The 12,399-nt window shown below is 41.0% G+C and overlaps 1 protein-coding gene across 1 annotated transcript in view; it reads left to right on the top strand.

Annotated features, from left to right (window-relative positions):
- Positions 1-12,399, top strand: part of LOC133128872 (unconventional myosin-VIIb-like) — a 30,194-nt gene extending 17,795 nt beyond the window's left edge. The window contains exons 26-47 of the mRNA XM_061242677.1: positions 444-570; positions 999-1,118; positions 1,212-1,385; positions 1,837-2,064; positions 2,699-2,866; positions 3,036-3,153; positions 3,537-3,663; positions 3,935-4,104; positions 4,429-4,610; positions 4,928-5,049; positions 5,266-5,402; positions 5,898-6,051; positions 8,162-8,317; positions 8,834-8,939; positions 9,269-9,382; positions 9,782-9,884; positions 10,008-10,114; positions 10,532-10,717; positions 11,445-11,561; positions 11,652-11,735; positions 11,852-11,971; positions 12,304-12,399. Coding sequence (XP_061098661.1) covers positions 444-570; positions 999-1,118; positions 1,212-1,385; positions 1,837-2,064; positions 2,699-2,866; positions 3,036-3,153; positions 3,537-3,663; positions 3,935-4,104; positions 4,429-4,610; positions 4,928-5,049; positions 5,266-5,402; positions 5,898-6,051; positions 8,162-8,317; positions 8,834-8,939; positions 9,269-9,382; positions 9,782-9,884; positions 10,008-10,114; positions 10,532-10,717; positions 11,445-11,561; positions 11,652-11,735; positions 11,852-11,971; positions 12,304-12,399 — 3,016 coding nt within the window. The remainder of the gene's footprint in view (positions 1-443; positions 571-998; positions 1,119-1,211; positions 1,386-1,836; positions 2,065-2,698; positions 2,867-3,035; positions 3,154-3,536; positions 3,664-3,934; positions 4,105-4,428; positions 4,611-4,927; positions 5,050-5,265; positions 5,403-5,897; positions 6,052-8,161; positions 8,318-8,833; positions 8,940-9,268; positions 9,383-9,781; positions 9,885-10,007; positions 10,115-10,531; positions 10,718-11,444; positions 11,562-11,651; positions 11,736-11,851; positions 11,972-12,303) is intronic.

Raw genomic sequence — 12,399 nt, forward strand, 5'->3', positions numbered from 1 at the left:
ATTCTTTATATATCTTGCCTGATGAGTGAGTGTTTCCAAAGGGATGAGCTGAGCGAGGACATCCGTCCAATAAAAAAATGAAGAATGAAATGCGGAAGAATATGAACAAGGAAGTAGTATCAGTCCGGCACTTAATTTAAATAGCTACTTATTTTTCCTTTTTAAGTGCTTATGAGGATATTTACCATTATTTGTTAAGGAGAATATTTCTATACAATTGTACCATATCTTTGTCTTTTTGCTTGTTGTAAGCCGTTAGCATTATACTTAGCAGCCAATATTACTGTGTGGGCCTTTAATAAAAAGATGAACTGTGGGGGAAAGGCCTGTAATTAATACAAATTAAGTTATAAAAATATATGATCTTTCTGTGATTCAATGGCCGTTTCTCTTGCCCTCCTGCCCTTCTCATTGTCCAATACTGTGTTCCTCCTCTGCTCCAGGGAAGAGATCTACTGTCAAATCTGCAAGCAGCTGAGCAAGAACACAAAGCGCACCAGCTGTGTCCTTGGCTGGACTCTACTGTCCATCTGCCTGGGCATCTTCCCTCCGACCGATCGCTTTATCAAGGTGCCGTCAAGAAGCCTCATTGCGCTCAGACATACATTTTTCGGGGTCAAAAAAACCTTTTAACATTTATTAATATTTGGTAATGCTTTATTTTACAGCTCATTAATCACCTAGTATTTACTGGGTAAATACACAGCTCTTAGGTACAGTAACTACTTTGATTTCAGTGGCAAGTACTATGAAACAAAGTCAGTATTGTATGTAAGTACTGTGTAAATACGTTTTAGAGCCCGTTTCATAGTACTTACCTCTGAAATCAGGGATTTCCCCTGGCGTAAAATCCAGCTGTGACCAGCTTGAAATACCAGCTACCAGCTGTTTCAAAACCTAGCTTAAGCTGTTTTTTTCAGCAGGGCTAATAAATACCTGGCACATACTATGTAATTAACTGGCTGTAAACTAAAGCGTTACCCAATATTTCCTTTCAGGTCCTCCAAAACTTCATCCAATCCGGTCCCGCTGAGCACTCAGCTCACTGTGCCGAGAGGTTACATCGCACCATTGCTAACGGGGTGCGCGGTGAACCCCCCTGCTGGATAGAGCTGCAGGTAAAATTTGGCCTCAAAGTGTGTCGGAGGCGCTTGTTGCTTTTATGACACAAATTGTTCTAACAAAGCCATATCCTGCCCTTCTATTTAAAGGCGACCAAGACAAAAAAGCCCATGATAGTGTCAGTGGCCCTGATTGATGGCAAGAACATCAGTGTGCCCGTAGACTCAGCCTCCACCTCAGGGGAAGTCTGCAACTTCATTGCCCGGAAAATCAAACTAAAGGACACCTTTGGCTTTTCTCTTTACATCGCCCTGTATGAAAAGGTTGGGCCTATTTCTGCTATGCTGTACCCTCATTCATTAGACAAAATGTTCAGAAACAGACTTGAAACAAAATGCAGATAAAAAGCAGTAATAAAACTGAAAAATTGAAGCTAACTGAAGATATAGTGGGTTTTACAATGGGCATGAAATCTCAGGCTTTAAAATTTTGAAGTCCCATATCATAGAATCCTTTTGTAATGCTTCCGTGTAAGTTTTGACATGTTTTATGAATAGATATTTAAATGATTGAATTTGGTCTATGGGAAAAACACTCAAAAAAGGATGATAGAATCTTGTAGTTGTTGAAAGTTGTTGATTTAATTTCGGAACTGGAAGTTGTTACCTTGAGCTTCATATCCATCTGTAATATTTGAAAACCTTGGTGGTTAGATCTCATGGCTACAACATTTGATCGTAAGTCCCTGCTCACTGTGCTACTGGGTACTTTCAGGCATGGTCCCTGGGCAGTGGTGGAGATCACGTTATGGACGGCATCTCACAGTGCGAGCAGGAAGTGAAGAGGAAGGGCGGGGAGGAGCAACATGCCCCCTGGCGCCTGTACTACCGTAAGGAGGTGTTTGTCCCCTGGCACGACTGCAGGCAGGACGCCGTCGGCACTGACCTCATCTACAGACAGATCATCCGAGGACTCAAGCGCGGGGAGTACCAGTCCGACAAGGTAACAGAGGTTTTCGTCCTGGAGTTTTCCCGCATGTAATTACTGAGTGGCATTCATTTTTTCCTGTTGAGAGCTACAGGCGTTTGCAAGTTTTGTTGTTTCCCAGCATTAATTCATAAATTAAAGCTCCAGATCGGACAGTTAACTCATCTCCCCTAGTTTCCAATGTGTGAAACATGCAAAACCACCCCTGTGGCTCTCCAAGAGTAAGAATGCGAACCGCTGGAAAAGGTCTACTCACAACAGTGGGTGACGGTCTCATGACCCCTGCTGAACCCTGACCCCTGTGGGTGTTCTAGTTGTAGAACTAAAGAACTAGGATTAGATCTAAAATGTATGTACACTCTAGGGCACAAAATGGAGTCATTGCTGCCACTCAGTCCCTTCTCTCTTGGATTGAGCTTGATGGGTACAGGCATTTTGCTGAATTCATTGTTACATTAAATTACATTCTGTGTACCAAGAATGCCAGTCCACTGTCCCAATTTTTTTCCAGTAATTACCTCCATGAGAAAATAGGTCCACCGAACCATTAGTAATGAGAAGAATGATTGATTATAGCTGTGAGATCTGTAATTACTTCTAATGGGTTGTGAACCATCCAAATTCATGTTGTGACTATTCTCTCATTCAGGAGGACGATTTTGTCCAGCTTGCAGCAAAGCACTTCTACGTACAGTTTGGGGCCGACAGCAGGGAAGAAAATGCTAAGAAAGTTGTGCAAGACTGCATTACCATCACTCTGATTGAAGCAAAGTCAGAAACCAAATGGGTGCAGCTGGTAAAAGCTGCACACATTCAGGTACAGTGACATGCTTTGTACAATGATGCCACATTCTGAGATGGAGATGGAACCTCGTAAAATTCTTAGAATACACGTTATCTTTTGATTCTTATTGTTTCTTCCAGATATTTTGAAGATGGCTGTGGCTTAATAAATCGCCCATCTTGTTTGTCTTTTCATCTTTTAGAATCCTGACATAAATTCCAAGAAGGATCCTGATCTTGTGAAAAAGGAAGTGGTTGATTACGCTCGGCATAGATGGCCGATGTTCTTCGCTAAGTCTTTTCAAGTTGTAAAGATATTGGGTAAAAACATTTATTTTTGCATTTGTGTTCATGCATTTGGCAGCTGCTGTATTCCAGAGGCTTTCAAGGTCATTATGTAAGCGTCAACAAAACAAGACTTCAGTTTTAAAGCATGGATAATGTTTGGCCTTACCAAAATACTATTTTATCATGTTACATTTAAAATAGAGAGAAGTCAGATCAGCAAAGCTTCAAGTGGGAGCCAAGACTTTTGATAATGGGTTATACATGCACAAAGTGACATTAGCATTGTGCCAGCCTTTGGTCCAACAATTTTGGGAACTGGGAAACACTGAAGAATCTGGGAATTGTGGTTTTTCAGTGTTTCCCAAGACTGATTGGTGTATCTGGTATTGAAACTTTCCACTGTGTTTCTTTCATAGGTCCCCCTTTACCCCAAAACAAGTTTGTTGTCACCATCAACTGGACTGGAATCTTTTTCCTGGATGAAAAGGAGAGGAACCTCCTGGAATTGTATTACCCAGAGGTGACCGGGGTCAGCCTTGTGAGGTACAAATGGTCATACTGGTCACACTGACAGAGGCTGCTGCCATAGTACAATCAGAGATTTTCAGTCCTCAGCGGTTTAGATTAATAACAAATGAAGGACAATTGCCATCAACATTTCTCAATGTTAACTTAAATGGAACTGAAATTACATGCACAGTTTAGAAATAGCAAACCTGTCAAAGAATTTGTGAAGATTAAAATGAACATATTTATTTTGAACTCAATGAGAAATATTGATTGAATCCATCCACTGTATCTCTCTTCTCCTTAGTGATACTACTATGTCTTCTGACCAGTCAGTTCTTCTGACCACGATGAAGGGGGACTTCACCCTCAGCACTGTCTCGGCTGGGGACATGGTAGAGCTAGTGCACATGTTTCTAGTGGGGCTGAAGGAGCGTTCCAACTATGCTATAGCTTTGCAGGATGCCAACAGGCAAGGTAAAAAGGAAATCAGTCCTTCGTCCATGTTTCTCATCCCCTCCAGCTTTAACTTCAAGGTAGTTCAGATGTAGTTGCCATCCCTGGCCCTGGAGAACCTCAGGTTTTCATTGTTGCTCAGCACTTAATTGATCAATTAAAGCAGTTGCTTACTGACCTCCAGAGGTTTCTTGGTAAACTGGTTGCAGATTTTAACATAGAAATCAAAGACTATTTGACCCTGAGACTCGCTAGCCTCAGGACAGGGACCTCTTTTGCTCGACTCTTGATTCATGTAGGTGCTGTATGGAGCAGTAAATATAGTTTGGCTTTTTGTCTCCATAGATGATCCCAATTTTCTCAGCTACAAGAAAGGAGACCTACTCCTCATTATCAAAGACAACGAGTTCTCACCTGACCAACGCTGGATGAAATGCCAAAATGAGCGAACTGGTCAGGTTGGGATGGTGTCTTCCGATGCTGTCCTGGTTCTGGCCACTCTTGAAAAGCCCAATAATGAAGTGTTGGTATGAGCCTCCTGGTGACACTATAGTTAAGATCAGATCTGAGTCAAAAAATATATTTTAAATACTTTAGACCTGTGGAAACCAGATTGTTTGGGCAGATTACTGATCTTTTGAAATTAAGTGTCCATATTCAGGAAGAAAGTGGGGTTAGTTTCATGTTTTGTTGTGACCACTCAGGAACATTTTCAAATGTTACCAGAATCTACATCTAAAGTTTCTCAAATATGTATTTGACCCAGGTCTGGTGTATTTCTGTCTTGCTGTGATGTGTGATGCTAATCATGCATTTATGCATCTTGGCTTGGTCACATATCCAGGGCCTCCTCAACCTGTCACCGGAGCAGAGGAAGAGTGCTGTACAGACTGCCATAAAAGAGGTAGGCACCACTGACAGAGTGGCGCCTATCTCACTGAAAGAATTCTCTTTTGAGTACTTCAGGTAAACAGCCTTGGAAAAACCATGAGACTCACCCACAGGAAAAATAATTACCTCAACATTATTTTACTATTTTTATTTCATACATATTATCCCTTACATATTCATAAAAAAATAAAAACATTTTTATTATAATTTATTTAAAGTAGCAAATAGTTCTTATGTATTTTATGTTATTATTGAGATAACAACCATTAGCGTTCTTTACGGTTCCTCCAGGCAGCCCAACAGGGACCGTCAGGCTGTCTCCAGGGAGAGGCTGTGGGCCTGCTCTCGGGAGCCCCTGAAGCAGCCACTGCTGAACAGCCTTGTGGGCAATGCTGAGCTCAGCCAACTGGCCTGCCTGTCCTTCACCGATATCCTTCCTGCATTGAGAGGCTGTGTTCAAACCGCATACTTAGCATACTACTCATACTATATGTCAATGAACATCAGCCTGAAACTTAGTATGAGTAGTATGGTAGTATGCATTGTCGAACACCGTATTAGACTAGGAGCTGCTTCAGAGAAGGCTTCACAGCTGGAAATGTAATTATTAAATGCAATATTTTGCAGAGGCCACAACTAAGTATGATGTTGCTTATTTCTTATACAGTTAAAATTATCCAGCTTAGATTGGCTTTCTTTCTTAGTTTTTTGGTAGTAAATTAAAATGTATGCTTTATGAAAAGCTTGGAAGCTTGGAAATCTAGGGGGATTTCAATACAAAGTGGCTTAAATGTGCTAAATGTGTTGAAAATAAATCTTGGACGAACACTACTTTGTGGGAGAAGGTCGTACCTCAGAATAAGAGGTTAGACCTATCTTGCTATAAATGGAAACATGTTTGTTATCCTTTACGTTACCTCTACCCATCTTGAAGTACATGGGAGATTACCCCATCAAGCACATACGCAGTGCCCTGGAGCTCACCGACCAGATATTTGGCCCGGCCACCGAGCATGAGGAACTGAGGGACGAGATCTACTGCCAGATCATGAGGCAGATGACTAGCAACAACAACAGGTCCGTACTGCATTGAACAAAATTACTTGGTCAAGACAATACAGAATATCCCTTTTTATTTAATTGGGGCAAACATCCATAAGTAAATGCATAGCTTGCAGTACACTTAATATGTCCATCCAAAACCCGGACATACTAAGTGTACTGCAACGCTTTCTTAGGTATTTTTATTCTTTTTATTATTTTTTAGACTTATTGATCATCTGCTGCTGTAGCCCATCCACTTCAAGGTTTGCCATGTTGTCTATTCAGAGATGTTCTTCTGCATGTTTGTAACGCATTGTTATTTGAGTTTCTATCACCTTTCTGTCAGCTTGAACTGTTAACTGTTCTGGTCATTTTCCTCTCTCATTAACAAGGTGTTTTCACCCACTGAACTGGCACTCACTGGATGTTTTAGTTTTTTGCACCATTCTCTGTAACCTCTACAGACTGTAGTGCTTGACAATCCCTGGAGATCAGCAGTTCCTGAGATACTCAACAATTATTCCAATATCAAATGTACACGTTTCTACCCCATTCTGATATTTGGTCTGAACAACATTTTTGCCATTTCTGTATGCTTTTACGCATTGAGCTGCTCTCACTTGATTAGATATTTGCATTAATGTGTTGGTGTACGGGTTACCTAATGAAGTGGCTGTCTGAGCTGTCTCTCATAAATAATAACCTAATTTGTCAGTAAAATATTAAGAGTAATGATTGCTTAAGGTAAGCATGAATGATGTGATAGGAATGTGTTAAATGTTCAGAGGGACTGTCCCTCTGTAGGACTTTGGACATAGATCTTGTTGTGTGAAATTAGTGAAAGAGCACTGATCATTTAGTTTCTGCCTTTCACCCTTATCTTCCAACTCTTTGAGTCTTACACTGGTTATGGTTTATCAGGTTATACCCTATATGGCTTTTTGCCAAACCCTTAGAGCTAGTGATGTGTGGGTCAGGGTTTTTTTATAACCACACCCGCCTGACCCATTTGGGGAGCCAATCTGCACCAACCCCACCCTTTTCCCTGTGCATAAATCAAGCATCCAAAATCTGATAAGAGCTTTGTAATTCTTTCACTTGGACTTCTTTCAACTCCTTAAGTATCTCCCCTTTTCTAAACACAAGCTTGAAAATGATATACCTAAAATAAAATGAATACTATTCTTGAACCATTTTAACTACAGGCATAATCCTGCTCTCTTCTGAAACCTTTGGACTTTGTTTTCCAAGAATCAGAATGATTTACTCAAACAAAGTTACAGAAGCTCAAATACACACAGTGGAAGTGGAACCTTTTTTTATTGAAAAGATTTTCTGTATTTGAGTGGATGGATATTATTCTGGCTGTGCCTGGTGTGCTTAGAAACACAACGGAGCCACTGCCACAACACTAAATGAATCCCCTTTTAAATTAGATTTTGAAGTCAAAACTGATAGGGGCGACTTTGGCTCAGGAGGTAAGACCAGTCATCTGGCTGTCGGAGAGTTGCAAATTCAATCCCGCCCTGGGTGTGTCAAAGTGTCCCTGAGCAAGACACCTATCCCCCAGTTGCTCCTGATGAGCTGGTTGGTGGCTTGCATGGAAGCCAATTGCTGTTGGTGTGTGAGTGTGTATGAATGGGTGAATGAGAAGCATCAATTGATGACATTATCACCAAAAACAAAACTAAATATGGAATTCATAAAATATTACCGTTGGTTTTACATGTAGAGCTGTCCCTTTTAAGACCCTTTCATAATTTTTTTGTCCTGAACAATCTGATTGAGAAATGAACATGCAAATCGGAAGCAGGCATTTACATTAGCCATGCATAATACCTCACAAGTTGTTTCAACTCCTTTAGGTTAATTCTGATTTGATTGAGTATAAGCTTTCCAACAGTGTATGGCATGCCTAATTAAAAATGTATAGCAATGACTGCAGGCCAGCATAACTTATTGCTTTATCGTAGCATTGCACAGTCAAGTATAGCATTAAGCCATCCCCTTTGTGTTTCGCCACTCAGATTTCTTAGTTTCTTTGAATGCACTTTTGAATAATGTGTAGGCCTGGATGACGATGATGATGATGATTATTATTATAAGTTAGTTTTTTGTCATTAATATAATCCCCTGTGCTCAGGCTCAGCTTGGAGAATGGCTGGCAGCTGATGTGGATGTGCTGCGGACTGTTCCGGCCCAGCTCGACCCTGCTGAGGCACACCCAGCGCTTCCTGGAGTCCCGGCCGAGGGAGCCCCTGGCCTCCGACTGCCTCCAGAGGCTGCAGGGCATGCTGCGGTAGGGCCCCTGAGTCTATTTATTCATTTACGTTTCAGGTTCACTGCCTTTCAAAGAGCTATGCCTCCAAAGCTCAACATAGACCATTTACAGACATGCAAAGCAAGCACAAGCACAGTGTGTTACAGTTAAAAAATAGACCTGTGCATGAGTACAAAATTAGGCGGCTTTGATAAAATGTTGGATAATTGTAGGAACTCAGTTTTTGATGATTATTATGAGGCTGGCAGTAATACTTCCTACTGGTGCAGTTGCCAGTGATTCACAGTGCTGGGATGCATTTGTACAGGGATCTGGCTGAACTACTGAGGTTAAACTGTCACCTTTCATTTGAGGGTATGCACATCCATATCACAAGACCAAAAGTAATTGGACAGTTGGATTTATAATTTATTTCGTCACCTTGTCTGTTATTGCCTTTTGTAAACATGAGGACATTTTTGCCGATCATGCCAAGGAAGCCATTATGAGGCTGGGAAATAAGAAAAACACGGGAATGTGGTTTTCCTCTTTCAGAATGGAACCGAGAAAGCGGCCTCCTCACCAGGTAGAGATTGACGCCATCCAGCAGAACAGCACACAGATCTTCCACAAAGTGCACTTTCCCAATGAGACAGAGGAGGTAGGAGTCCTACATTACATTACAGTTATTTTGCTGACGCTTTTATCAAAAGCGACTTTTGATTAAATAGTTGATTAGACTAAGCAGGGGACAAACCCCACTGGAGCAATGTGGGGTTAAGGGCCTTGCTCAAGGACCCAACAGCTGTGCAGATCTTATGGTGGCTATAACGGGGCTTTAACCACCGACATTCCAGGTCCTGAGTGTGAGCCATGTACCTTAGCCACAAAGCTACAGGCTGCCTGGTTTTCGTGGGTAACAACACAAGAGAATATGCCTGCTTTGTCTCAGTCCCATTGGCTCACACTCAGTCACCTCCTACCTGTTAGATCTTCGAGGTGATGACCAACACCAGGATCAGGGACCTCTGTCGCATCATTGCCGGAAGACTCATGCTGTCAACATCTGATGGCTTCAGTCTTTTCGTAAAAACTCCCGACAAGGTAAGTCAAAAACACAACCTGTTCCCCATGCTGTTTTTCCAATTATCATCAGATGCTTACTTCATCTAGTCTCTGTGATTGAGTTTCAGTTTGTATTCTGCTGTATCTCTGACTTGATCTGTTGGTTTCAAGAGTAAATATTTGAATTGGTAAAAGTGCTTAAAGGCAAATAACTAAACAAAAACGGATGGGAGCAAGCGTGGTGAATCAATTTTTGACTTCACAGATTTTTTGGAGGTGCAAAATCTAGTGTTCAAAAATCAATAACCATAGAACACTCAGGTTCAATCTTCATGCACCTTCATGACTTCCTGTTGAAGAGCAAGCAACTAACAAACAGATGAATGGTTTTCAATTTCATTTTTTTACAATGTGTTTTGTCACCTGTGCTCATTTTAGGTGGTGAGCATGATTGATTCAGACTACTTCTTTGACAGCCTGAGGCAGATCACCGATTTGTCAAAGAAAGGAAGAGTCAAAGAGTTAAAGAAAGGCAAAGAGGGTAAAGTTAAAGAAGGTAATGTATACAAACTAAGTCTATGTGAAAAATTGCATCTCTCCTTATCAACTTTTGCACCTGACATACAGTATGTGCACTCACAGAAGGGCCGTATGTGAATTGCAGGAACTCCAGCAAGTATGCCATGCCTTGTGTTCTTCATGAGGAAACTGTGGTTCAATGTGGCACCTGGGAGAGATTTGAGGGCTGACCTCATCTTCCACTTCCCCCAGGTAGTGTAACGTAAGATTACCTACGTATGTTATGGAAGCTCATCTTTAGGGTACTCGCATTATGAAGATCAATCTGGTGATGGCCAATTCAAACTGCTTAAATTAACTTTACTTTGTAGACCTTGAAAATTAATCACACAATCTTGTGAAAGGCACTGGCTAACTTTATTGAATACTTTGCAGTCATTTATTTTAAAAAACCTGTTTATATTGAAGAAATCAAATTACCGCTACGCTCTTGTAGTCCTCATTTGACTTTTCATCTGCATGGAAAAAATTAGCTTTCTTGTGAATTACCACTTAGGAACTCTGATGTGTGTGGGCCTTTCATAAATGTTGAAATGGTACTGGGTGACCACTACCCTTAATTGGATGGCTTTTCATTTTAGCTTGACCCACTGTGCTTTGGCCTTACAGGAGTTCCCCAAGTACCTGCGTGGATACCACAAGAGTACCAAGGAGGAGATGTACAACCTGGCCGGCCTTCTCTTCAGAGCAAAGGTTGACACTGACAGGTCCGAGTTCATCATGATTCCCAGGATGCTGAAGGAGTTGGTGCCCACTGACCAGCTGAATGTCTTGTCCCCTGAGGACTGGAAGAAAGTGAGGATGACGATGGTTCTGTGGGGGCCTCTCTAAATCCCAGAAGTCTAAAGTGGCGGGTTCCCACACTTTTGGAATTTATCCACTTGAGCAAATAGGTGTTCTGTCACCCAAACTTCAGTAAAAAATTACCTGACATATGCACATACCTTTTTTAACCCCTTAAGTCTCACAGGCTGGTGTGTTGGTTTTTTTTGCATTAATTTTACAAGTACGTTACAAGACTAATTCGGACTTGGATAACAAACCACAAATGGTTATCTTTCAGAAGACATCAGGATTATGCCAGTAGTCAAAAGGGTTCAAGAGTAGTAACCATTTTATTTTGGGGAAGTCATTTTCAAGCTTGTGTTAAAAAGGGGTGATACTTAAGGGGTTAACATCCAGTTCTCATTGTAAATATTTGGATAGCAAAGTCAAAATTCTCTATAGTTTAAAAGCCTGGATCTTTTTTATCTAGTGGAGAATATAGCGGACATGTCCAGAATGCGATGTGACTTTTCATAGGAAAGTGTATTACAGAACTGTATGTAAGAAGGTATTTGTATTCATGGGACATTCACGTAGAGTATCTCAGCCTCAAATACATAAATCCAGCCTGTGGGAACTGGCCTAGATTTTTTGAACAACATAAAGATCAAGGAAATTCACAGTCCACACAAACAATTAGAAGGAGAAGGGTGCATTCAGCAGAGAATCTAAACCGTCTTCTGTGCTTCATTTCCAGCACATAATCGCATCGTACAACAAGCAGGCTGGGATGACAGTGGATGAAGCAAAAGTGGCCTTCCTGAAGGTCATCGCCCGATGGCCTACGTTTGGCTGTACTTTCTTTGAAACAAGGGTAGGAGCTGTGTGTTTTAAGAGAGATTGAAAGACCTAAAAGTGTATTTGAAATATGGCTCATGGTATAACATATCGTCTTATGTTCCAGCAAACCTCCCAATCCAGTTTACCAAATGTTATAAGGTTGGCAATCAGCAAGCATGGAGTCGCCATCATTGATCCCAAAACTAAGGTAAAATTTTGAATTGCCTATTATTTCTTCTGTTTTTTGTAATACAAATAACAATCAGGCCATATTACAGTAACATATTAAAAATTATTTTTCTATTCCACTTTGCCAAACTTTAGGATGTGCTTGCAAAACACACATTCAACGACATAACAAACTGGTCCAGTGGAAGTACTTACTTTCACATGACCATTGGGAATATGGTCAAGGGAGGCGCGTTGCTCTGTGAGACCCCACTGGTAAGATTTAGTCAGATGTGGCCATAGCACCATAGCGGGAAACCCACATTTTAAATGTTGAACCTAAAAAACGTTTTATTTTTGTACTAAAATATGTATTTTTTCAATACTGTAGGATTCTCCTTTCATACAAATCCTGTATGCTTTACTTGTTGCTACGTATATTTTTAGTAATAGTAATAATAATATCTAGTATCTCATTTGTGGAGAAGGCATGTCATTTCCTGTCTCCTAGACCCATCTAGCATGTTGCTTTTTGCAATCTTAATGGGATGTTGTGTCAGCTGTGAGATGGCTTTAGCTCATGAACTTTTTTTGTCTTTGCTCAAAAGGGTCACAAAATAGAGGACCTTTTGACCTCCTACATCAACATGTATCTCAATGAGCGGAAAGCGGTGAGGCCCAAAAACCAATTCTTTCGAAGCTGA

This window comes from Conger conger, chromosome 5, assembly GCF_963514075.1.
Source record: "Conger conger chromosome 5, fConCon1.1, whole genome shotgun sequence".
Lineage (NCBI taxonomy): Eukaryota > Metazoa > Chordata > Actinopteri > Anguilliformes > Congridae > Conger > Conger conger.